We start from the raw sequence: 26,649 nt of genomic DNA, 5'->3' as shown, positions 1-26,649 counted from the left end.
AGACTGATGCTGAAGCTGAAGCTCCAATACTTTGGCCACCTGCTGCGAAGAGCTGCTGCGTTGGAAAAGACCCTGATGTTGAGAAAGATTGAAGGCAGGAGGAGAAGGGGACGACAAAGGATGAGATGGTTGGATGGCATCACCGACTGGATACATGAGTTTGAGCAATCTTCGGGAGTTGGTGATGGACAGGGAAGGCTGGCGTGTTGCAGTCCATGGGGTCGCAAAGAGTCGTACACGACTAAGCGACTGAACTGACTGAACCCAAAAAAGATTTTAGGATCGTGCTTGGTATATAGTCGCTACTCAATGAATGCCTTTCAAAGATTCTAAATTGCATTCTTATTTTTCGCACTTTAACATGTCTGGAATGGAGGTGTGGTCCAAACAAAGGCTTCTTAGAATGAATACAGTACAGTATTGTTATTTTCGATAGGTTCTAGTTTGAGGGACAATTCCTCTTCACCGCCAACTGCTCAATCCATTCCTGGATCCATGAGTTTCCTTTTCGAACTTCGTAACCTCTCCCACTTCTCAGGCGAACCCTTCACAGGCCTCTCCTGGCTACGTAATTTTTTAGCTGCGCGGCTTCCTCAGCCAATACGGTAAGCGGCGGAAGCACTCGAGAGCTTACGGCGGCGCGGCACCCACGCGGCCTAAGGAGCCGGAGCGAAACCCAACTGGTCCCCGCCCGCCCGCAGTCAGCTGATGGGCCGACCGTCGCGGAGACCGCCGCCGCCGCCGCTCGAACATGGCGGCCGAGATTCACTCCAGGCCGCAGAGCAGCCGTCCGGTGCTGCTGAGCAAGATCGAGGGGCACCAGGACGCCGTCACGGCCGCACTGCTTATCCCCAAGGAGGACGGAGTGATCACGGCCAGCGAGGACAGGTAGTGCCGGCGGCTGGTGCGCGGCGGGGCCGAGGCGCGACGAGGGCGGCCCGGATTCCACCGGCGCCCGGGTGTGGGGGCCGTGGGGGTCGCCAGCCTTGGCTCTCTCCGCGTGGGGGCGTCCACGGTTCCCGGGTCCCGCGGCCCGTCGTCCCCTGCCAGCCCGTCTTGGTCGCCGGGACCCCTCCCTCGAGTTCCCGCCTGTGGGGTCCTCCAGTCTCGACCCGCCGCCGCGCCTCTGGTCCGAGACCCCAGTACGTGCTTCGCACCTCCCGGTCCGGGACACCTGTCCCAACCCCCGGCCACTGCGCTCCCCCAGCCCGAGACCCTCATCCCCGCCGCGCCCCTCTGGTCCGAGACCCCCCACGGTATGCTCTTCGAGCCCGGGACCCCCGCCCCCCTCAACTCTCCTTTGCCCAGAGCTGGAAGCGTCCTCTCCGCGGTCCGTTCCAAGCCGCCTTCTCTGGGAGCCAGGACTGGCCTCCGGTTCCCGCGGGACCGGCTGCCAGGGAACCCTTTCTTTCAACAAACCTCCCGGGGCTTCAGCACTCTTCTGCCCTACGCTGGGGTTTACACCTCTCTTTGGCGCTCACCACGTCTCCAGATCAGTTACTTTTCCACAGCTGTTAGAACCACCTGAATTGTTATTTACAAAACAATGTTTGTTTGCTTGTTTTTCCGTAAAAGTGACTCACTTAAGAAAAGACTAATAATAAAAATACTTTTATTTTTAAAGAAATTTGATATTTCCACTGTTAATGGAAAACCGGTTATCCCTTGCCATAAAAAATTGATGTCTAAAACGTTCATCTCTGTGAACCTAAAGTCAGCTCTTGTCTTGTTAACAGGGCGTCTTGCCCATCATACTTTGGGAAACACTGATCAGATGCGATTTTCTCATTCGCCCCAAGAGGAAACTGAGGTTCGTGGAAAGAAAGGCACAGAGATACTGGTGACGCCAGAAATGCACCCCAAGATTCCCCAGTCCAGCTCTCTGGTCTTTCCAGGGTTTTGTGATTGGTTGGGAGAAAGATTGTTTGTGTTGTAACTTGAGCGTTTTGTCAACCCTTAAAAGTTTCAAAGGTTAGTGGCTCTACTGTGGGAATTTGGAGGAAAAGAGTGATGTTTTTGAGAGAAACTGTGTTTCCTTGCTGCAGTGAGTGTTCTTAAACGGTGGTATTGCAAAAGTGGAAAGTCTGGAAGAAGGAAGGTTCTGCTGTTTTGTTAAAGAGGGAGGCACAGTACAGCCTTTTGTCGTCTAGTTTTTAAAGTCGGTAGTTTTGAGGGCCTGTTACCATTGAGAAGAGGAAACCCGAAACCCCCAGCGCGTATTTGACCTTTGTGTTTTGCTTTTGAGTGAGTTTGTTGTGAGCAAGCAATTTAGAGTAACTGACCGCCAACGAGGTGGGGAGTCATTGGTTAAACCTGGATGTGGGTGTGTCACCAGGAAGGAGTGGGAGACAGCGGGGTGCCTGAGCCACGGGGAGAAATTGTTCTTGTTCAGTTGCTAAGTCTCATGCCCTTCTCAGGGAGAAGAGGGAACTGTTTTTAAAAAAAGACAAAAGACAGAATAATGATATTTGCATGATATGAACATAGATGGAGACATCAGTTTATAAAAGTCTTTGTTCAGTAAAATATTTTAGTCATGACTCATGTGTGTTGGGTAAGTTGCTGAGTATTTGCGATTACTGGCCAGGAGCAGTGTTGATCAATGTTTTATGGAAAGTGATTACTTAGCTGCTCTGGGACTGAAGTGTTCCGGGAGACACTTTCATGGGGGCACAGCAGGGTCCTGGCAGAGGACTGTATCAGGTAGGGGGTTGGGGCCTTGGGTTTCTAATTTGTGTTTCAGGCTCATGGAACTTTCTGGGAGGCACGACACTCGTTGAAGCAGGTTCTACACTTTATGAGATTTATGAAAGCATATGGCTATGAGGTTTTTTTGTTGTTGGATATGGTGATTTGTTTTCACATTGTCATAAGTCTGTGTCATATTCTTCAATCGTTTGTTTATTCACTCATTTATAGATTTAGAAATAATCTCCTTATTGAGTGCCAGGCCCTAGACAGAACAAGGAGCAAAAGTCACAGCACTTGCCCTTATATAACTTCTGATTCATGATTTTATGGCCCCCGCCTGACCTGATAGAGCCAGCCAGGAAATAGAACACTGACCACCGTTTATCATCAAACAAGCATTTATTGGGCACTTACTGTGTGCCAGGCCTGTCTTAGATCTGTGGGTGGAAAACACGGACGCTGAAATTGATGTTCCCAAAGGGCTGGATGGTGTGATGAAGAGATGGCCCTGTGCTCTCCACTTCCTGGGTGCTGGGGAGACACAGGGGAAGGAGGGTCCTTGGGTGACCGCTGGGTTTCAAGAAAAGCCTCCTGGAAGAGATATCACTAGTGGAAGGAATGGTCTCTGTGACCCTGGTCGAGGCAGAGGGAAATCGCAGGAGGGAATCGCAGGCGGTATAGAACCATGGTTATTTCTAGATGCCCAGAGCAGAAAGTGTACTGAGAGCTGGAAGGCCCAGTGTCCAGTTATAGAAGGATCTTCCTTGTGTGCCACTGTTAAGATTTGGACTTCAGTTTGCAAGCAGTGGGAGACCATCAAAGAGTTTACAGCAAGCAAATGATACTGTCAGAATGTGTACTTGAAATCTTTCTTTATTTCAAAATATTTATGCATTTACTTGGCACGAGGGGGTCTTAGTTGCATCGTGTGTGTGCTTGGTCAGTCTGCCATGTCCGAGCCTTTGTGATCCCATGGACTGTAGCTGCCTGGCCCCTTTGTCCCTGGGATTGTCCAGGTAGAACATTGGAGTGGGTTGCCATTTTCTCCTCCAAGGAATCTTCCCGACCTAGGGATCTAACCTGCATCTCTTGCTTCTCCTGCATTGGCAGGCGGATTCTTTACCACTGCACCACCTGGAAAGCCCCTGTAGCATGTGAGTTCTTTTTAGTTGCGGCATGTGGGATCTAGCTCCCTGACCATGGATCCAACCCAGGCCCACTGTATTGGGAGTGTGGCATCTTAGCCACTGGACCACCAGGGAAGTCCCCCAGAATTTGTACTTTAAAAATAGCAATAGTTAACCTTTTAAAAGTCCCCTCCCTCTTTCAGTAGAGAATTGGACCAGTGTATGTGACTGCATCCAGTCCTCACATCTCCCCGTGAGATGGTTTCAATCACTTTCTCTTATCGACAGTTCCAAAATTCAGGGTATTGTAAAAGTCAGAGGTGTTTTTGTGAGTTAGGCCTGAAAACTCACTGGTGCTAAAACTTGACCTCCATAGATGAGAGTGTTTGTAATCTTTATTTATCCCATGTGGCATGAATATTCATTTGTTTTACTGCAGAGAGATCAATGCATTTTATTGTGGGTCCAACTGGGAGTTTTATGGAACACGTAGTGTAGGTGTCTTATTGTAACGGACATTTGGCCATTTAGAAAACTGAGGTGCGAGGGGCACTGCAGTAACTGTTAATTCCCAGGGTCACATTGCCAGTAAATGATGGGAATGAGATTTGAACCCAGATCTGACTCTGAGGCCCTAGTTCTTTCTGCCGTGCACCTAGTCCTACACGTTTGGAGAACCTGAGTTGAGGCAGTGTCAGTGGTTGACGACTCCGGCAACAAGTATAAAATGCTGGGATTCTGCCTTTTGCCCTCCCCCTGCCCCCTGGGGGAGGGTGCTCCTGGAATCTAGTGGGTAGAGGATGTTGAACATCCTGTAACACACAGGGCAGTCCCTCATGAAAAGGATTGTCCAGCTCCAAATGTCATTAATGCCGAGTTGGAGAAACCCTCGTCTAGGCTTAATGTACTTGTTTGTCTCATTTACCTAGATAGTGGTTCTCAGAGCTTGCATGTGCATCAGGGTCACATGGAGAGGGATCTTGTTAAAGCACAAAGATCCTGGTTCAATAAGTCTGGGGCTGGGCCCCAGAGTTTGCCTTTCTGTCAGGTTCCCAGTGATGTCCATGCTGATGCTGCTGGTCACACTTGGAGGGCCATTTCTTTATGCAAAAGAGAATTATTCATCGTGCTTGTCTGTGGAGAGGCACTGGGAAAGAATACTGTTTATACCTTGTCCTCTTTTTTTTTTTTTTTTGGTCAGTTTATGGGATGTATTTGCCTGGAGCCATTTGCATATACCCATCTTTTTCCTAGTAAAACTGAACTATATCTGGCAGTGCTAAGTACAGAGAATTCCCCCAAGGAGTAATAAACTAATATGGAGGATTCAGCTTAATTCCATGGGACCTGGAGTCACTGGTAATGGTTTGGGCAGCAAGTTTAGGGGTCTGATCAGAAACCTTCAGGGATTACTGTGCCCTGAAGGGTTAACAGAGAATGGTGCTGCTCTTTCATATGCATTCACTTGTATTTTGTTGGGGCTTCCCAGGTGACTCAGTGATAAAAGAATCTGCCTGCCAATGCAGGACATGTGGGTTTAATCCCTGGGTCAGGAAGATCCCCTGAGGAGGAAATGGCAGCCCACTCCAGTATTATTGCCTGGGAAATCCCATGGACGGAGGTGCTTGGTGAGCTACAGTCCATGGGGTGGAACGAGTTGCACACATCTGAATGACTAAGCACACACACACAAATTCCTTTGTTTAAGCTTCATTCTTCATGAAACCTTAGTATTTTTAAATTTTAGTTTTCAGTTGCACGTTGGAACTAGAATATCTGAGCATGCAGCGTAGAAAAACGATACACTGGTAAAGTAAAAAAAAAAGATATTCTTGAGTCAATGGAGTATGACCGTCTTTCTAGTCAGGAAACTGTAAAAATAAAAGTAATAACCTCAGTGTTACATTTCAGAATTTAACTGTGGCAGTCATTTTCCTGGTCGGAGAAACAGAAAATGAGACTCTACTTTCAGGACAGAACTGAGATGTTGTGAGGCAACAGGAAATGATTCCCTGGACTCGTTTGCTTTCTGAACTTCTTTGAGTTGCACCAAAAACTTAGGCAGTTGGTTGAAAAGGATAGATAGCATTTTTTTAAAGGTAAAATCTTACTAAAAGTCTTACCAGTAAGTTAAGGCTATGGGCTAGCTATCTTCAGTTTTGAAAAATTAGAGTTTGGAGAGATGCCTGCTGATACTACTGTTTCAGGGGCCTAAAGGTCAAGGTTGATTTCTGCAGGAAATTGTTTTGTCTGGCCTAAGTCAAACAAAGAGAGATTGCGTATATTTTAAGATATTTTAGGATGTTGCACTTAGGCTGGTAAGCAATAGAGATCACAGAAGACTTAACTTTTAAAATATTTTTGGTAGCATCTTCGTTTTTTCCTCCCCCCCGCCCATAAACATTTCCCCCCTAATAAACATTAACTGTTTATTTTTTTGTTTTCTTTTAGACGTTTCTAAGCATATTAAGATGGTTTGAAGGAAAGCTGTATATTTAGTAGCTGTTACACAGAAACAATGCAATAAACAAGCAACTTGATTTTTAAGTGTTATCCTTGGGAGGAAACCTGGTGTAGCTGGAAGTTTTCAGTTTATACAGAAAAGCAGAATGTTAACTGCTGTATTTTTGTTGTCTTGCAGTGCCTAAAAATAGGCTTCCATTTGTGTTACAAAATAAAGTGAAGAAGTGAGATGTCGGAAGCCTGGGCAGGAAAGCATCTATTGCTGTGTCGTTAGGAGTGGGTTTTCATTGTTAAGATCATTTTCTTTTATAGCATAGTTTAGAACAGATTCTGAATCTTGAATGCCTAAGTTTGAATCCTAGCCATGTGACCCTGGGCAGGTTACTTTTGTCTCCCAGTGTTGTAGTTTTGTCATCTGTAAAATGGAGATAATAAAGGCTCCAGCCTCCTAATTGTGGGAATTAGATGAATTCACATGTAAAGCACTTTGAACGGTACCTGGCACAGAGAAGGCACTTCATGCGTGTTGGCTATTATTATTTTCATTCCCATTTACTTTGCACTTAATTGCTGTAATCTCATCAGAAGCTAAGTGTGTCTTTGCTTACTGTGACTTCTGGGTACGCATGCGTGTGTCTGACTCTGCGGCCCTATGAACTGTAGCCCGCCGTGCTCCTCTGTCCATGGGGTTCTCTAGGCAAGAGTCCTCCAGTGGGTTGCCGTTTCCTCCTCCAGGGGATCTTCCTGACCCGAGGACCAAAGCCGCATCTCTGGAGTCTCCTGCATTGCAGGTGTATTCTTTACCACTGAGCCACATAGGAAGCCCCTGGTATATGTGTGTGTGTGTGTGTAAATAAAGTGAAAATTTCCTGCCTGAATAGAATAGTTTCAGAGCAATAGATGCTTTCCTGCCCAGGCTTCCCGTTTCTCACTTCTTCACTTTATTTTGTAACACAAATGGAAGAGTCTAATTTTAGGCACTGGGAGACAACAAAAATACAGCAGTTAACATTCTGGTTTTGTGTATAAACTGAGAACTTGCACTTGGAGGGTCCCTTACAGACCTTATAACTGTCTTTGAGTCATGCCTTTTCAGCATTTCCATATTTGGTCGCTTACAAGTCATTTCAGTCACATGTTTTCACTTACAAAAGTCCTTGCCCTGCTTGCTGTGTAAGGGAGCCCCCTAACCACTGCCAGGTTCCTTGATTCACAAGGAGGACTGCCATTGTGTGGTCATCCTCACGGCCATGATGTATTTCAGTGGGAGGACAGGAAACAAAACCGATGAAGGGAAAGGTGTGGGGTGAAGTCCAGAGGAAACCAGGCCTGAGCTTCCAGGAGTCCTGGCCCTGTAGAGACTCTCAGATGTCCCACTCCCCCAGCCAGGAGCTATCCCGCACGTGTGAAATACTCACACTGGCTACCTCCAAGCTGGTTAGAGGCTCAGGCTACCCAGGCTGTCACTGGGGGACGTTCCTGAAGGCAGCCTCTGCCTCACACGTGCCGAAATCCCAGACTCCCAGAAGGAAAGCAGGAGGTCAGTGGTCTCTCAAATGGTAGTTTGGTTTTTGTTTTGTTTTATTTTTTTCCCATATTTATTTATTTGGCTGTGCCAGCCTTAGTTGCGGCATGCAAACTCTTTGTTGTGGGATGTGACATCTAGTTCCCTGACCAGGGATCAAACCCAGGCCCTCTGCATCGGGAGCTCAGAATCTTAACCCTGGAGCCCCAGGAAAGTTGCTCAAACGTTAGTTTGAGAAAATCCTCAGTAAATAAATCTGGAAGAAGCAAGGACCAGAATTGCAAAACAGCCTCACTATCTCCAACTGTTTTTCTTTTAAGTTCGTTTGCCCTTGTATTTCAAGACTTCAAGGCTGTGAAGGGTTTGGAACGTTTTTTTGTTTTGTTTTTGTTTTTTAATTTGGAAGTTACTGTTGCATGGACCCTACCTGGACTGACTCCATCCTCTCCTCCTGCTCCTCAGAGGTTGTAATGGCTTTTACCCTCACACGGGTTCACAGGGTAAAATAGTTTTTACCCTTCTGGGTGGCACAGAGGTCACAAAAGATAATTTTGAGGCTGACAGTGGAAACATAGCAACAGGAATGGTTCCTCAAGTCAGAAAGAAAACAGCTTCTCAGGTGGAAGACCCAGCCACCTGGCTTATGGAGCCATTATTCTAATTTAGGGGCTGGTGAAGGTGCACGTGTCTTTTGCCCCTGGGTTAAAGTCTGCCGGTGACAGAATCAGCAGTCTGAGGGTCCCCATCGTCATGGACAGGATTCCTTCCCTAGATTGTAGAAGGGGATGGAAATTTAAAATTTCTAAGCCAATCTGATTTTCCTTTATTCAAAAAAGGCTAGTTTCCCTGCCTTTCAGTTTAGTTAATTCAGTAAAAATCTAGTGTTTTCCCCCTTTGTTATTCAAAGAGGAAGGCTGCTTTCTGCCATAGTAATGAATAGGGCAGAGTTCAAGAGGCTTGGCTGGAAGGAAACTGCTGTTTATTTGATAAAAGCAGATAGTACCATTAGGGCTTCTCTGGTGGCTGATTGTTAAGGAACCCAGCTGACAATACTGGAGACGTGAGTTGGATCCCTGGGTTGGGAAGATCCCTTGGAGGAGGAAATGGCAACCCATTCCAGTATTCTTGCCTGGGAAATCCCGTGGACAGAGGAGCCTAGTGGGCTACAGTCTGTAGGGTCACAAAAGAGTCAGACAAAACTGAAGCCACTGAAACAACATTGTACCATATCCTTTCATCCTTTCCCTTTTAGGCCAACATCTTAGTGTTGTATCAGTAGAAATTGCTCGGGCTATCAGAATTATGCATTTTTATCCGTAGCCCTGGAGATACTGTCAGACTAGGAAAACACATCCTTTGACATAGGTAACGCAAATGACCTTTGGTCATTTACCAAAGTATAAAATAGCATCAGCAATCCTAAGAGCGACTGGAAAATCAGATTTCCCCAAACTTATTATTTTTTCCAAGTTTAAAAGAAATCAGGCTTGGGGCTTAATTTGTAACACATGCTATATTCTGTATTCTTTTAAGCCAATTCAACGAATAAGCCCTGTATATCAGTTTACAATTTAAAGATGATTAAATTACTTTAATTTAGCTATTTGGGGATGATTAGGGTGTTTTTTGGAGAGCTTTTTGAAAGAGCTGGTTTTAGAAATGCTGGTGTATCAGGCAAGGTAGAATTTGGCCTTGGGATTTTATAGAAACACCTATGTGCTATTTGAATCTCTTTATCAAAGTATGGGCATGATTTTCAAAGTAATCATACCAGAAAATAATATGTACTGAACCCAAATATATGTTCTCATTGGGCGATAGGTTTGAAAACGGTATTAATCGTGACTTGCACAGGTGCCTCTGGGTTTGAGAGCCAGTGCTTTTCAGGAGGAAAATTATGTTTTAATCTGTCTTTTCTCTACTGTGTTATAGCATACGTAAATGAGATTTTATAAACTTGGTGATTTCCTAAAGTATGTTTTTAACTCGCTTTTGATCAGTTCTTTGACAGAGTGAAACCAAGGGGCTAGAAAAGATCAAAGGAACCTTTGTTCCTCATCAGGAGTATCTGTGAACAGGTCACAGATTCATCTCCCTGGAATAGGTGCTTCTTTCTTAAACCTGTTGGTTTTAGTCTGGTTTTTATGTATCTACTCTAGTAAAGGAACATACAGAATTGTTCTTGATAGGATGAAAAATATTGAGTAATATTTAATTAAGAGTAATACGTTCATTTGTGCTTTTGCATAACTTCAGTTTCTTGGAAATCAAGTTAGCATCTGAGCAAAGTGAGGATCCTAGAGCTCAGTTAAAAGTAAAAGTGGACTTAATGTGTTTACTGCTGCTGCTAAGTACTTCAGTCGTGTCCGACTTTGTGTAACCCATAGATGGCAGCCCACCAGGCTCTGCCATCCCTGGGATTCTCCAGGCAAGAACACTGGAGTGAATTGCCGTTTCCATACTCTGAAATTCTTGGCACTTGGTCAATGCCAAATGCTGTTTTTATTTCCATTTTTAAGGTCAGAGTCCTAATTATTCTTAAAGATGTACTACTTGGAACAGGCGGCATTGTATCAGTTAGCTATTGCTGTGTTGCAGGCCATCGTGAAATTCAGAGGCTTAAAACAAGAACTGTCATCATTGCTCATGAGCCTCTGAATCCCCTAGACAGTCCACCTGCTCACAGCCAGGCTTGCTTATACACGTGTTGGCCCTGCTTATTTCAGCCAGTCTCTTTCACCGGGCTTGCTGGCCACAGACTGGTAGAGGATGGCGTCACCTGACACTTGGAGCTCTCTTCCTTGTGGTCCATCCTCTAGCGGGTTAATCCCTCTTCTTCATGTAGCCTTTACTCAGGCCCAGTACAGAGCCGGCACTGCATTGCTGCAGCCACGTTCTTTGGGCCAAAGCAAGTCACAGGGCAGCCCATTTCCAAGGCTGGAGAAATAGTTTCCACCTCTTGTTGGGAAGAACTGCAAAGTCACATTGTAAAGCGCACACAAGCAGGGAGGGATAAGAATTGGCCTTGTTTTTGCAATGTACCACCCCAAGCACGTAAATATCTTATTGGATACTATAGTTGATCTTAAGGTACTGAGAAATTTTGTTAGAATCACTGTTCCTGTTTAGCGCAGAAGTTGGTTTTTTGTTTGTTTTTTTTTTAACCAAGTGAGAGTTTTGAGGTTGAACCTAGACTTTTCCACATTCTGCATTTATTTGGATAAAAAAGGAGTTTAATGATTCCTGTTTTCTTACTGTTGAGGAGTCACTGCTTTGGAGGATAAAATGTAGAGTTTTCTGAATGCCCTTTAGAAAATTGTTCTGTGTATTAATTGCCATATGAAGCATCTTTACTTTGAATTATTTACTTTGGTATTGTCTTGAAATGTGAATTTTCATTACCTTCTGGCAGAATGAGTAGACAAGAGTCAGGAAATCTGCCAGTGCTGCTGATGGCTTGTTTGATTTGTAGGGCTTTCTCCCTCCTGGCTTCTGCTTCCCTAAGTATAAAACAGACGTCTTGGCTGGCATCTTTGTCAGGAGGATGTGGCCAGCATGTACTCAACAGACCACAACTTTTCTAGACTCCCAATACAGTAGAAGGCAGAAGGTGCTGTCTGTGCCACTAGAGTTCTCCACTGTGAACTTTAAGAGTTGAGCACGTTTCTGCAGTTATTGTTGTTCAGTCGTCCAGTGGTGTCCGACTTTGTGTGACCCATGGACTGTAGCATGCCCGGCTTCCCTGTCCTTCACCATATCCCAGAGTTTGCTCAAACTCATGTCCATTGAGTCGGTGATGCCATCCAACCATCTCATCCTCTGTGGTCCCCTTCTACTCCTTTCAGTCTTTGCCAGCATCAGAGTCTTTTCCAGTGAGTTAGCTCTTCGCATCAGGTGACCAAAGAATTGTAGCTTCAACTTCAGCATCAGTCCTTCCAATGAATATTCAGGGCTGATCTCCTTTAGGATGGGCTGGTTGGATCTCCTTGCAGTCCAAGGGACTCTCAAGAGTCTTCTCCAACACCACAGTTCAAAAGCATCAATTCTTCAGTGCTCAGTTTTCTTTATAGTCCAACTCTCATATCCATATGTGACTACTGGAAAAACCATAGCTTTGACTAGATGGACCTTTATTGGCAAAGTCATGTCCCTGCTATTTAATGTACTGTCTAGGTTTGTCATAGCTTTTCTTCCAAGAAGCAAGCATCTTTTAATTTCATGGCTGCAGTCACCATCTGCAGTGATTTTGGAGCCCAGGAAAATAAAGTCTGTCACTGTTTCCACTGTGTCTCTATCTATTTGCCACGAAGTGAGGGGATTGGATGCCATGATCTTTTAGTTTTTTGGATGTTGAATTTTAAGCCAGCTTTTTCACTCTTATCTTTTGCTTTCATCAAGAGGCTCTTGAGTTCTTCTTCACTTTCTGCCATAAGAGTGGTGTCATCTGCATATCTGAAGATATTAATATTTTTCCTGGCAGTCTTGATTCCAGCTTGTGATTCATCCAGCCCGGCATTTCGCATAATGTACTCTGCATATAAGTTAAACAAACAGGGTGACAATATACAGCCTTGTCATACTCCTTTCCCAATTTAGAACCAGTCCATTGTTCCATGTCCAGTTCTAACTATGGCTTCTTGACCTGCATACAGATTTCTCAGGAGGCGGTTAAGGTGGTCTGGTATTCCCACCTCTTTGAGAGTTTTCCACAGTGTGTTGTGATCCACACAGTCAAAAGCTTTAGCATTGTCAGTGAAGCAGAAGTAGATGTTTTTCTGGAATTCTCTTGCTTTTGCTATGATCCAGCAGAAGTTTGAAATTTGTTCTCTGGTTTCTCTGCCTTTTCTAAATCCAGCTTGAACATCTGGAGGTTCTTGGTTCATGTACTGTTGAAGCCTAGCTTGGAGAATTTTGAGCATTACTTTGCTGGCGTGTGAGATGAGTGCAATTGTGCAGTAGTTTGAGCATTCTTTGGCATTGTTTTTCTTTGGGATTGGAATGAAAACTGACCTTTTACAGTCCTGTGACCACTGCTGAGTTTCCCAAAGTTGCTGGCATATTGAGTGCAACAGCATCATCTTTTAGGACTTGAAATAGCTCAGCTGGAATTCCATCACCTTCACTAGCTTTGTTTGTAGTGATGCTTCATAAGATCCACTTGACTTCAGATCCAGGATGTCTAGTTCCAGGTGAGTGATCACACCATCGTGGCTATCTGGTTCATTAAGATCTTTTTTGTATAATTCTTCTGTGTATTCTTGTCACCTTTTCTTATTATCTTCTACCTCTGTTGGGCCCATACTGTTTCTATCCTTTATTGTTCCCATCTTTGTATGAAATGTTCCCTTGTTATCTATAATTTTCTTGAAGAGCTAGATCTCTAGTCTTTCCCATTCTATTGTTTTCCTCTGTTTCTTTGCATTGATCACTGAGGAAGGCTTTCTTACCTCTCTTTGCTATTCTTTGGAACTCTGGATTCAGATAGGTGTATCTTTCCTTTTTCCCTTTGCCTTTAGCTTTTCTTCTTTTCTCATTTATTTGTAAGGCCTCCTCATACAACCATTTTGCCTTTTTCTATTTTTTTTTCTTGGGGATGGTCTTGATCACTGCCTCCTGTACAGTGTCATGAACCTCCATCCATAGTTCTTCAGGCACTCTATGGGATCTCAACCCTTGACTCTATTTGTCACTTCTACTGTATAATCCTAAGGAATTTGATTTATGTCATTCCTGAATGGTTTAGTGGTTTTCCCTACTTCCTTCAATTTAAGTCTGAATTTGGCAATAAGGAGTTCATGATCTGAGCCACAGTCAGCTCCCGGTCTTGTTTTTGCTGACTGTATAGAGCTTCTCCATCTTTGACTGCAAAGAATATAATCAGTCTGATTTCGGTATTGACCATCTGGTGATGTCCATGTGTAAAGTTGTCTCTTGTGTTGTTGGAGGAGAGTGTTTGCTATGACCAGTGCATTCTCTTGGCAAAACTGGATTAGCCTTTGTCGGCTTAATTTTGTACTCCAAGGCCAAACTTGCCTGTTACTCTAGATATCTCTTGACTTCCTACTTTTTCATTCCAATCCTCTATGATGAAAGGGACATCTTTTTTTTGATGTTTGTTCTAGAAGGTCTTGTAGGTCATTGTAGAATAGTTCAACTTCAGCTTCTTCGGCATTAGTGGTTGGGGCATAGACTTGGATTACTGTGATATTGAATGCACAGAGGCACGGTTTACTGTCTTGTATTTTTCAGGCCAGTGAGTCCCTGCCTGTGGTGCCTTCTCTTTCCTGCCTTTCTGCCCCAGACGTCTGTGCTCAGCTCTGCCCCTGTTCACAGATCCCAGGGAGTAACTGTTGCTCTCAAGGCCCCATCCACCGAACACCTCTCGCCCTTGTGTCCTCACCCCTCTGTGCCGACCTCCATGGATACATTAGCTGGACTCCGAGGGGCCACAGAGCCTCTCAGAGTCTGCCACACTGAAAAGAAAGTGGTTGCGTCCTGTTTGGAACTGCTTCTGATTCCCAGGCGGCTCAGTGGTAATCCTCCTGCCAGTGTAAGAGCTGCAGAAGATGCAGATTTGGTCCCTGGGTTGGGAAGATCCCCTGGAGGAGGAAATGGCAGCCCACTCCAGAATTCTTGCCTGGAGAATCCCATGGACAGAGCCTGGTGGGCTACAGTCCATGGGTTCACAGACAGTGACCACAGACACAGCTGAGCGAGTGAGCACGCGTGCACTGATTGTAGTGCCTGCAGCTGCCCAGAGCTTCAGGCTGATCCTGTTTTACTCCTCACCCTCTCTTGCTCTCAGTGGTGACAATTTGTTAAGCATACTTCCAGGGAGTGGACGGTTTTTACATTTAGAATTTGAGATAGCCACAGTTGAAAAATCAGACAAAATAAGTCCTCAAGGCTTATGAAAGTGTTAGTTGCTCAGCTGTTTCTGACTCTGTGCAACCCCATGGACTGTAGCCCACCAGGCTTCTCTGTCCATGGGATTCTCCAGGCAAAAATACTGGAGTGGGTTGCCATTTCCTCCTCCAGGGGATCGTCCTGACCCAGGGATCAAACCCAGGCATCCTCCAAGTAGATTCTTTGCCGTCTGAGCCACCAGGGAGGCCCCAAGGCTTATGACGAAGTGTTTAATAGTTGGCGGCCCTGCTGATCCTCCTGCTTCTCAGCTGCTCCACATCTTTTCTCTGGGGACCACCCCCCATCCTGCCCTCCTCAGAAGCCAAAATCCTAGTCTACCTCAAAGGCGTGTTCTCTTTCTGCCCCTCATCAGCCTTCTTGCCCTCTCTGCTTAGCCTGACTCAGCGTGGCTGTGGAATTTAGTCCCGTCATCTTTTATTGCGCTTAAAAAAGTCATAAACATTTCTTCATGCTTCCCTGGTCATCATAACTCATTTTAGTGACTATATAGGCTGTTGAATTAATATGTCATTAACCCGTTTGATTATGTGGCATTTTCCTTTAAGTTTTACTCCTTTGAATAAGGCTCATATGAACTTTTAAAAATACATAGTTCTTTTCTTTTCATCTGTTAAAAAATTTCTGCAGAATCAGTTGCCAAGCCTGGAATTCCTAAATCAGTTTATTGTTTTTATCATCATCATCATTACTGTTATTATTATTAGGTAGGTAATATGTTTCTCACTAAATGGAACAGGATTCTTACCACAGAAGTAGTTCTAATGTACAGTGCTGACAAAAAATCATGAGAACCCTGGAAATGGTACGTTATTGTTGTTCTCAGTTATTCCTTGCTTAGCCCTGCTCAGCAGTTTCAGGCTGAATTATTTAAAATAAAGGAATATAATCCAGCTTTGGCATTTTCATTTTCCCAGAAATTAAATGAATGAAGATCCACTGGGGTGAACAGCAAGACAAATAAGATGATGATTTGATGTGGATACAGTGGGGCTATAGTCTTACAAAGAGACCTCTCTGTTTTCTCTCCATGAAAAACTCTGCAGCCCTATGTGAGTTTGTGCTTTTCGGACTAGGAGGGCAAAGGAGACTGATGGTAGAGCCCTCCACAGGATCAGCAGGAGTGTAAGGAAGTTTAAAAAGCACTTATGTAGTCTCTGGAAAAAATGACACATTTCCTTTCTAAGTACCTTTTGGAAAAGTTTCAGGCTATTGTTTTTAAAATAACCTAAACATAGAGCTTGGCAAAATGAACACGTTTCTAAAAATTTTTTTTCTACGTTGACACAGTCTTAGACTATCAAAGAAAATCCCCCTACTAGAAAAATGGATAGAAGAAGCAGCAAGCAAACCATACAATGAATTTAGGTGAGTGGGTGTAAGTTGTCAAAACAGTGAAGGAAAAGGAAGCTGTTTTATCTTAGTGCAGAGCATGGCTTCCCTTGTGGCTCAGATGATAAAGAATCTGCCCACAATGCGGGAGGCCCAGGTTTGGTAGCCCACTCCAGTATTCTTGCCTGGAAAATCCCATAGACAGTGGAACCTGGCGGGCTACAGCCTGTGGGGTTGCAAAGGGTTGGACATGACTGATCAAGTAACACAGAGAGCATGGCTTAGACATTCATGAAGGTAGTTTTTGTAAAAATAAAGCCACCTGGTCTTGATACTTTGATACAGTTTATTAATATCATTTAGGAACTTTTAATAGTTTGTGCCTATAAAATGTTGCTAAACTGTGTTGTTGTGAATAGTAGAGTTTGTTTCCAATTTGCTGCTAAGTCACTTCAGTCGTGTCCGACTCTGTGCGACCCCAGTGACGGCAGCCCACCAGGCTCCTCCGTCCCTGGGATTCTCCAGGCAAGAACACTGGAGTAGGTTGCCATTTCCTTCTCCAATGCAGGAAAGTGAAAGTGAAGCCGCTCAGTCGTGTCCGACTCTCAGTGGACAATTGTTCCCAATTTGCTTTTTTTTAGTCTGTGGAATTTGTTGATTTTTAAAAATAAAACAGCCCAACTTAAGCCTATTTTAATAACCATTTTTTTTTTAACCAATGAGACATATCCTAAATACAAAACAAATTTCTGTATTACTTAACAGAAGTTATACAACTTTGTTTAATACATAGTTTCTTGAGAGTGCTGGAGTAGTTGAACTTAATATTGTTTTGATTTTATCTCAGAAGTGGGAGATTTTAATTTGTTACCCAAGGAAGTAAAGGAGTATGCCTCGAAAAAGAGAAAGAAGGAATTCTGGATAGAACGTGTGGATATAGAAGTAGAGCCAGCTATCAAGGTCAGCTGCCTGATTTGAAACCTGATTCGCAAGCAAGGATGGTCTTCTCTCAGCCTGAATGTGATAAACAATTTTTTCAGGTGAAACACCCCCAACAAATAGTATAAGTCTTGGCCAGTTTTCTAGCGTGTCCGCTTGAGCTGGGTGCAGACCACATTGTAGTACTGATGTTTGTCCTCCAAAGGAAATACTACTGTGTTTCAAACTTCCTGGGCTCTAGGTAGGTCCCATTTTGACCTCGGGCCAGTTTGTTATTCTGAAGCTTCATGAAGTTAAAGCGTGATTTTTTCAGGTTAGATGATTGAATGGAAGAGGCAGGTGACTTTAAGGTTTTCTGCTCACAGCAGCTTCTCTGCTGTCTGAAATCATTCTTCTTTCAAGAAGACACAGGGAACAGCACGTACCCTGAGGCCTCCATTGAACTACTGACGCATTTGTGACTACAACTTTTGGGGTTGATTTTTGGGGTTTTAGAATATGTCCGCATTCTGATCCTTAGACCCTTAAAACCACACAGATAGGGAGCTTGTTAATCGCTTTGAGTGAAGGAAGGTGCTGCCCGACACCCTCGTCTTTAAGTGCCTTGGCCTGTTTGCAAGTGGAGTAGAATTCTTGAACAGGCCTTAATATAACTTTTAGAAATATTTATTTATTTATTTGGCTGCACTGGATCTTAGTTGTGGCATGCAGGATCTTTAGTTGAGGCCTGTGAACTCTTAGCTGAGGCGTGTGAATTCTTCAGTTATGGCACATGGGATCTAGTTCCCCAACCAGAGATCGAACCCCAGGCCCCTTGCATTGGGAGCATGGAGTCATAGCCACCAGACCAGCAGGGAAGTCCCTCCTTGAGCAGATTTAATGCTTAGAGGTGAGTTGGCCTGTAACTTCTTATAATTCCTTCTGTTTCATCCCCTGTGTTGAACATACATAATGGAATGTATCCATAAGCATTCTGTACTAAGTAACAAAATACTGTCAACAAAATGTGATACTGTGTTAGTAGTTCGTGTTAGTAGTTCAGGCCTAAGGATCATCATTATATGTTTCTATTGATGATTTTAGGTGAGGGAAAGTGAAAGACGCTCAGTTGTGTCTGACTCTTTGAAGACCTCATGTACTATATAGTCCATGGAATTCTCCAGGCAAGAATACTGGAGTGGGTAGCCTTTCCCTTCTCCAGGGGATCTTTGCAACCCAGATATCCAACCCAAGTATCCTGCATTGCGGGCAGATTCTTTACCAGCTGAGCCACCAGGGAAGCCCTTAGGTGTGGAAGGCCATGCCAATGCTACTCATCCTGCCGGTGTGCTGCCCAGGGGGACTACTGCCTGGAGAGAAAAGTCCTTGGCAGGGAGGTGCGGGATGAGGGCTTCGGATGCAGCCTGAGCTCGGTATTTTGGGCACCTGAGGATGACAGCTTGCTAGGATACGGGGTCTGGGTGTGGGAATCACAAGCATGTCAGTTGAACCCCGGATTTGAGACCACCACTGGTGGTCTCTGAGCCCAGGGGCAATGGGTTGCATGACTTCTTGGGATTGTCGCCAGTAGTTGACATACCTGAGGTGTTCTGGAGGGTGGAGCCCACCATGTAACGTGGGAGGAGGCTGCACTGAGGCATGAGTGCTGAGGGTTGGATGTTGGTGGACGTGCCAAGAACAGAGGCAAGGTCCAGTGTCTTAGGCTGGAATTACTTCTTAAAAAACAAGCAGAAACCTGCAACACTATCACATCTAAAGAACAGTGTCTTTTAGTATCAGATATCTAGTCAGTGTTCCTATTTGCAGCTGTTTCATGATAATATTGGAGAAGGCAATGGCACCCCACTCCAGGACTCTTGACTGGAAAATCCCATGGACCGAGGAGCCTGGTGGGCTGCAGTCCATGGGGTCGCGAAGAGTCAGACACGACTGAGCGACTTCACTTTGACTTTTCACTTTCATGCCTTGGAGAAGGAAATGGTAACCCACTCCAGTGTTCTTGCCTGGAGAATCCCAGGGACGGGGGAGCCTGGTGGGCTGCTGTCTATGGGGTTGCACAGAGTCAGACACGACTGAAGCGACTTAGTAGCAGCAGAAGCATGATAATATAGGCATGTATATGTAACAGTTTGACCGAATGAGGGTCTGATAAGTCTCCACATGACTACTTGATGTGTCTGTTACACCTCTGTAGTGGTAGACTGGTCCTCCATCTCTGTGTTTCCCCCCTTTCAAATTATGTGTTGAAGAAACTAGGTCATTTGTCTACAGAGTTTCCTGCAGTCTAGCTTTTTTGCTGAGTAAACCCCAGTGGTGGTGGTGGTTGTGTTCCTTTGCATTTCCTATAGACTGATAGTTGGATCTAGAGGTTTGACCAGATGTATTGTAAAATAAAGTTGGTATCATACTGCACTTACCAATTTTATATAGGGCCTTTTACTTTACATTATATCATGAACATTTTCCCATGCCATAAGTATTTTTTTCTATTTCATAACTTCATTTAAATGGTTTCCAACTAGAAAGATCTATTCCATCAGTTCAGTTCAGTTGCTCAGTCCTGTCCGACTCTTTGCAACCCCACGGACTTCAGCACGCCAGGCTTCCCTGTCCATCCCAACTCCTGGAGTTTGCTCAAACTCACGTCCATCGAGTCAGTGATGCCATCCAACCATCACATCCTCTGTCATCCCCTTCTCTTCCTGTTCTGTTCCTTCTGTTCATGGAAATGTCTTAACCTCTGAGATTTGTGGAAGAAGAAAACTAAATAACCGTGAACAGTAACCAGGAACCCACAAATAGTAACAGAGCGGTTTAAACATTACCTCAAAAAGTGTCGAATTTTGATTTAAGATGTTGAACTACAAACAGTAAAAAGTATAGGTCTGTTTACACATGCTTTAGTCTGATCTGTGTCTCGCTTTCCCTTTTAATTTTGGATGTGAACTTGAACTTCCTAGAACTTCTATCACAATATAGGTACTCATGGAGGAGTCTGCCTGATTCTTGCTTTGTGAACCATGTAACGTAGGAGCTCATTTGATGGCGCTTGAACAAAGAAACTGCGTGTCACCATGTCTTCATGGTTCCCATGCAGACGTGGTGTATTAGTACCTGCTTGATTGCAAACGACGAAAGTCACTTGGGTTCGCTGAAGCTGCTGAGGGTGATTGTGGTGAGGATGCTGGGGCGTCTGCCTCACAGAACCCTCAGAACCCAGGAGGGGACTCAAGAGCAGCTCGCGTGAGGCCCCTCCACCTGAACTGTCTCCAGCTTTTCTTCATAGGTCAGCTTCATTCTTCCCCCTTTATTAACATATAGAATTCTCCAGTCCCAACTGCAAAACGTGTGGCCAGAAGCAGTCATTTCAACTCCCGGAGAGGTATGAGTCTCTTTCTCTCTCCTGGTTTCTGATTTCCCAGGGAAGGAACTGACTAATCTCTTCTCTGGTCTGATCAGTGGTGATCAGAGGTGGGATAATGTAGAGGAAAATCCTGGATTCATCTTGGCAAAGATTCTATTGTGACCAGTCCGCCGTGGCTGGAAGATGGGACGTGTTGTACAAATGGCAGTTCATACACTAGGGCCTGTCTCCAGGTCACATAAAATAGCATGATGCCCGCTGTGCTGCTCAGTCATCTTATTTATTTGGGTGAATGAGGGTCAACATCTAGTCTGTCTTTATTACGGTCTGATCATTTACAATAATCTTAAATAAGCTGAGCAGATTCTGACACACACATACACCCACATCACCACCTCTCCACAGCCTGACATGGCCCCAGGAAGTTCCCTTGTATCCCTTTGCTGTGTTCTGTCCTTTCTCAACCCCGGAAGCAGCCACTGTTGCAATTTTTACCCTCAGAGACCAGTCTTCCTTGTCTCGAACTTCAAACAGAATGGAAACAGAGAGTGTCAGCACTTAGCCTTAATGTATGCTAGCTCAAGGTTGTAAACAGTAATTCAGTGCTGGCCGTGAGCCAGAATCTCGTTGCTGCTGGAAATACAAGAGTGGCTGTGACCGAGCTGACAGTGAGGGACAAGAGAGAGCTAGGACTCCGGGCGAAGGCAGAGCACGGCTGTGCTGGGCAAGGCGGCCAGTGGCCCGCTCTGAAGGGAGAGGCCTGGAGCTTCCAGGAGGCTTGGTGGAGTGCAGGAAAGGCATTCCTTACTGTTCTTCTGAGGGCATGAGCCAGAATAGTAAACCTGGGCTCTTTTGGTCCTGTGTCCTCTGCCGCCTCTGGGCAGGACTTCCTCATCTCCCGCGTGTGCTCTGGTGAAAGGAGAGGCCCAGCGACTGGTGTGGAAGGGTTTCCTCCCAAGGCCGAGATGGCTGGGAACTCTCGGTGAGTGAGCAGTGGTAACGGGCTCCACTCTGTATGTAGGTCTCTCCCAGTTCTCCAGAAACGTTTTCTTTCATTGACCTCAGCTACTCTCCTCATTTCGGTGTGATGGCCAAGGCACCGAGCTTGCAGTTGGTTGCCAAGAGTCAGTAGTCCTCAGCGTTGTTGGTATATCGCTGTATAATAAGCACTTTCCATGTTATTGATATTATTTAGAATCCTGACTCCTAGTTCTTGCATAACTTACCATGTATAGACATAACTGTAGGTAGCTATTGGGTTGGCCAAAATGTTCATTTGTTTCTAAGTAAAAATGAAAGACATATTTTTCATTTTCACCAAGAACTTTATTGGACAGTGTAGTCAGTTAACCAAATGAACTTTTTGGCCAGGCTGCAGGGAAGCCTGGGTTTGCTCTAGTCCATGGGGTCACAAAGAATCAGACATGACTGAGCGACTGAATAGCAGCAATAAATATATAGAGCATATGTGTGTGTGTAGACATGTACATGCTAGTATATACACCATGTACTCTATGTGTGTGTGTACATGTACATGCTAGTATAATACACCATGTACTCTATGTGTGTGTGTATGTGTAGACATGTTCAGTTCAGTCGCTCAGTCGTGTCCGACTTTTTGTGACCCCATGAATCGCAGCACGCGAGGCCTCCCTGTCCATCACTGTCTCCTGGAGTTCACTCAGACTCATGTCCATCGAGTCAGTGATGCCATCCAGCCATCTCATCCTTGGTCGTCCCCTTTTCCTCCTGCCCCCAATCCCTCCCAGCATCAAAGTCTTTTCCAATGAGTCAACTCTTCACATGAAGTGGCCGAAGTACTGGAGCTTCAGCTTTAGCATCATTCCTTCCAAAGAAATCCCAGGGCTGATCTCCTTCAGAATGGACTGGTTGGATCTCCTTGCAGTCCAAGGGACTCTCAAGAGTCTTCTCCAACACCACAGTTCAAAAGCATCAATTCTTCGGCACTCAGCCTTCTTCACAGTCCAACTCTCAAATCCATACATGACCATAGGAAAAACCATAGCCTTGACTAGACGGACCTTAGTCGGCAAAGTAATGTCTCTGCTTTTGAATATGCTATCTAGGTTGGTCATAACTTTTCTTCCAAGGAGTAAGTGTCTTTCAATTTCATGGCTGCAGTCACCATCTGCAGTGATTTTGGAGCCCAAAAAAATAGTCTGACACTGTTTCTACTGTTTCCCCATCTATTTCCCATGAAGTGATGGGACCAGATGCCATGATCTTCGTTTTCTGAATGTTGAGCTTTACGTCAACTTTTTCGCTCTCCTCTTTCACTTGCATCAAGAGGCTTTTTAGCTCCTCCTTACTTTCTGCCATAAGGGTGGTGTCATCTGCATATCTGAGGTGATTGATATTTCTCCCAGCAATCTTGATTCCAGCTTGTGTTTCTTCCAGTCCAGCGTTTCTCATGATGTACTCTGCATATAAGTTACAGGTGTAGACATGTACATACTAGTATAATACACCATATACTCTATATGTGTGTGTGTACATGTACATACTAGTATAATACACCATGTACTCTATGTGTGTGTGTGTGTAGACATGTACATTCTAGTATAATACACCATGTACTCTGTGTGTGTGTGTGTGTGTGTGTGTCTGTGTAGTTGTCTAATTTGTCCAATTGATACATGTTATAAGGTCAATGGGAAATAGTATTGAAAATAAGTTTACTTGGGTGGCAAAGCGGATAAATTCATTAAAGACTACTCATTCTTTTCTTTTCTCCACAGGACTATCCGAGTATGGCTGAAAAGAGACAGCGGTCAGTACTGGCCCAGCATTTACCACACAATGGCCTGTGAGTAGCTGCACTGTTCCACCCAAGAAAAACGTCTTTGATGGTTTAAATTTCAAAATGAGCTTGTTGTTACCTAATACCTACAGCATTCTGTGTTAAAATGTAGGAAAACTCCCCTTCTCTTGCAAAAAGGAAGCTGAGTCAACTGGTTTAACTTAATCAACTTGAACAAAACTTGGGAAAAAAAAATAGGAAGAGGAAAGCTGCCCACCTCCCCCATTTTCCTTTGTCTTCATTTTGCCAACTTACATTAGTATTTTCTACTTAGTAAAGCTGATACTGACACTAAAACAGGATTCTGAACACTCCTTTGCCTCATGCCTGGGCTTTTATGCTACTTTTTCTTAAACTCTGGGTACCATTGAGAAATTTGGTCCGAGGCACGACACATCCTAAATGGAGATTTTTTTTTTTCCCCAGTAGTCAAACATGTTCTAAAAATAAACCCCAAATATAAAGCTTTTGTATTGAGATTTTAGAAGAGCCCTGAGATGTAGTGACATAAAATTGCAGTTAAATCCTGCCCTTCCTGCCGATCCAAGCTTTGCCTCCTTCTCTCCCACTGCTCCATCCTTTCTTGAAAAAAAAGATGTGGCGCCACCCAGGTCCAAGCTGGAATCAAGTCCTGTCACCCCAGTGGCCACATGGAAGGCATTGTAGCTGCTTATTTCCGGGTGGTTTCGGTCCTTAATGAGGAGATTTTCCTTGGTTAAGGTTTCAGCGTTCAGAAGCCCTCCCCTGGGAAAAGACGCACGGTTCTGGGGCAGGCTTGACGGTCTGTTACTGAAGACCATTACGAAGTTCTGTAAAGAAGAGCGCTTGCTAGGGCCAAACTCTGTGGACACTGCAGCTCCGTGAAGAGTTACTGCAGGGGCTGTGGGGTGTGTTACAAACGCAGAGCAGCCAGTTATTCAGCAGATATCTATTCCGTCAGCTTGAGTCACCCTTCTAAGCACTGCCTGTCTTGCTAGCACGTTCTCATTTATTGCAGGGTAGCTGCAGGATTTCGATCCTATAAACATTTCCACAAAGGATTAGTGGTTTATCAGGATTTTCCTTTGTCCTGCCTTCCACTAACAGCTTGGGCAGGCCGGTCACCTTCTCTGTCTTGATAACCATTCAATGAGAACAAGGTCGGCTTTTTGGAATACTGGTATAAAGCTAACAGTTATAAAAGGACCCTTTTATATAGTTATAAAAAACTGTTATAGAAAGTAAAATTGTATGTATCTAGCCTGTTAAGACTACTTGAAACCCTAATCGTGGTCTATTGTGCAGGCAGTAGGATCTTCTGTCCTGCATCCGCATTTATTTGTGGATGGGTCACCTTGGTTACTCAGTGTGGAACATGAAGTGGCCATTGTCTCAGTAAATGTCCTTACAGGCCCATTTAATAAATTTACTTTGGGATTTTGGGAAAGTGGGACAAAGGTAGATGGAGCACCCTCATCCTCTGAGCGAACCTTTTACTCAACCAGGAAAAAAAAAAAAAAAGGCTTCTCTTAGATGAGTAACTCCTTACTTCCAGTGGTCCAGTGATGGATCCGTAGCTGGAAATAGCCACAGCAACCCAGGGACCTCTACCAGTGCTGGGAGATGGTTTGCCATCCTTGTGGATGGTCTTATTAATGCTGTTGGCTATGATTCCTTCCTCCTCCCCCTTCCCTTACACTTCAGATTTTGCCCACAGCTCAGTCTTCCTTGAGACCTCAGCTGTGGAGTTCATGCTCTTTAGAACAAGGAGAGTCTAAGATGGATTTTTGTACTAATGTCCAGTATTTAGTACAGTGACCCCTTGGCTTGCATTTCCCCCAAATACTTAGTTCACTTTGTAACTGATTTCTCTCCTGGGACACCAGAACCTAGCAGCAGCAGTACACACTCTCTTCCTTGGCTTTTGAGTCTTGAGCACATGGCTTTGCTTTCTCCGTTGCCATCCCTTGCTATCTTGGCTTAACTGTATCCTCCGGAAGTAGCTCCCGGAACTCTGTGGCTGGAAGGATCAGGAAAAAACAGAACAGAACAGGCACAGCATCTGTGCCGTGGGTGACTGACACCTGCGTGTTTGTATACATGCATGCAGCCTTTTGCTTCCAGATGGCTGGTTATTACCTCCCGCTAGAGCACTGTCTGCTGATGAAACTGCAGGAACACTGCCAGAAGAAAGCAGAATGAATGAATGTTGAGAAATTTGCTTGTCTGTTTTAGGGTGACTTTTAAAATTAAATTCAAAACACAAGAAGAAAAGTGCTTTTAGAAACTACTGCAGATTCACCAGTTGACATTTTAGTGGTCATCCATGGATTTAAACTGTTCCCCATGATGAAACAGAGGAGATCAGTAAGCGAAACCTTAGAATATTGCTGTACGTGGACCAATTATGAATCATAACAATACCTCACGTAACAAAAATAACTTTCAGGATCTGCTTCAGCTGAAGAAAAATGTAACTGTCAGTTTCTGTTTCCATTATGGGCTGCTGCTCAGATGCTCAGTCATGTCCAAGTCTTTGCAACCCCATGGACCACGGACTGTAGCCTGCCCGGTTCCTCTGTCCGTGGGATTCTCCAGGCAAGAATACTGGAGTGGGTTGCTGTGTCCTCCTCCAGTAGGTCTTCCCGACCCGGAGATCAAGCCTGTGTCTCTTATGTCTCCTACTTTGGCAGGTGGGTTCTTTACCACCAGCACCACCTGGAAAGCCCATCTACTATGCGTCCCATGCATTTTTCTTGGTACTATTTTACCAAATCATCACAATAGCTGTTATAAGAAAGATGGTATTTTCATCATTTAGTAGACAAGGAAACTGAGGCCAGAGGTTGGAATTCCAGTCCATGTGCATCCAACTCCAGAACTGGGCTGCTCACCACAGTATGGGGTGAGTCCACAGACTTCTCCTACGAAGGACCAGACATAAATATTAGACTTTGTGGGCCAGACAGTCTCTGTGGCAGCTTCTCAACTCTGCCATTGCAGAATCAAAAGCAGTCATAAGGAATACATAGATGAATGAGCCTGGCTGTATTCCAGAAAACCCTTCATTTTTAAAACTAGAGTTTAAAGCAAACAATTTTGTACTGCAGTGACCTTTTTAAAAGGTCGCTGATTTGAAAGATGATTTGTGTTTTCCTTGTTTATAAAACTATGTTAACATTCACATTAAAAAAAAAGATTATCTTAAAAAAAAAGTTTATCTCACTAGAAGCTTCCCTTCTAGGAAAAAAGTCAGAGCATTTTTATATACTAAACAAATAAACCAGGAAGGCTGCTTTTTTTTTTTTAATGTGAACAGTCTCTAACCATATAAAATTACTCAGCACATTGTAACTTTTACACAAAGGAGAGGTTTTACATATTCATAGGCAGTTTGTTATAGGAGTGAGCATAGAAAGAATTGAAAAGAAGCTTAAAACTAGAATATTAAGATTTAGTAACAACTGAAAAGCAAGCAAAAATG

At 44.4% G+C, this 26,649-nt stretch overlaps 1 protein-coding gene across 1 annotated transcript in view; it reads left to right on the top strand.

Moving 5' to 3' along the window:
* Nucleotides 1–632: 632 nt before the first annotated feature.
* The window catches only part of WDFY1 (WD repeat and FYVE domain containing 1), a 55,466-nt gene continuing 29,449 nt past the window's right edge, over nt 633–26,649 (top strand). The window contains exons 1-2 of the mRNA XM_069574672.1: nt 633–888; nt 23,125–23,192. Coding sequence (XP_069430773.1) covers nt 752–888; nt 23,125–23,192 — 205 coding nt within the window. The 5' untranslated portion in view covers nt 633–751. The remainder of the gene's footprint in view (nt 889–23,124; nt 23,193–26,649) is intronic.

Source organism: Ovis canadensis, chromosome 2 (genome assembly GCF_042477335.2).
Source record: "Ovis canadensis isolate MfBH-ARS-UI-01 breed Bighorn chromosome 2, ARS-UI_OviCan_v2, whole genome shotgun sequence".
NCBI classification, from domain to species: domain Eukaryota; kingdom Metazoa; phylum Chordata; class Mammalia; order Artiodactyla; family Bovidae; genus Ovis; species Ovis canadensis.
The sequence above is the reverse complement of the archived record's forward strand: the minus strand, read 5'-3'. Positions and strand labels throughout refer to the sequence as shown.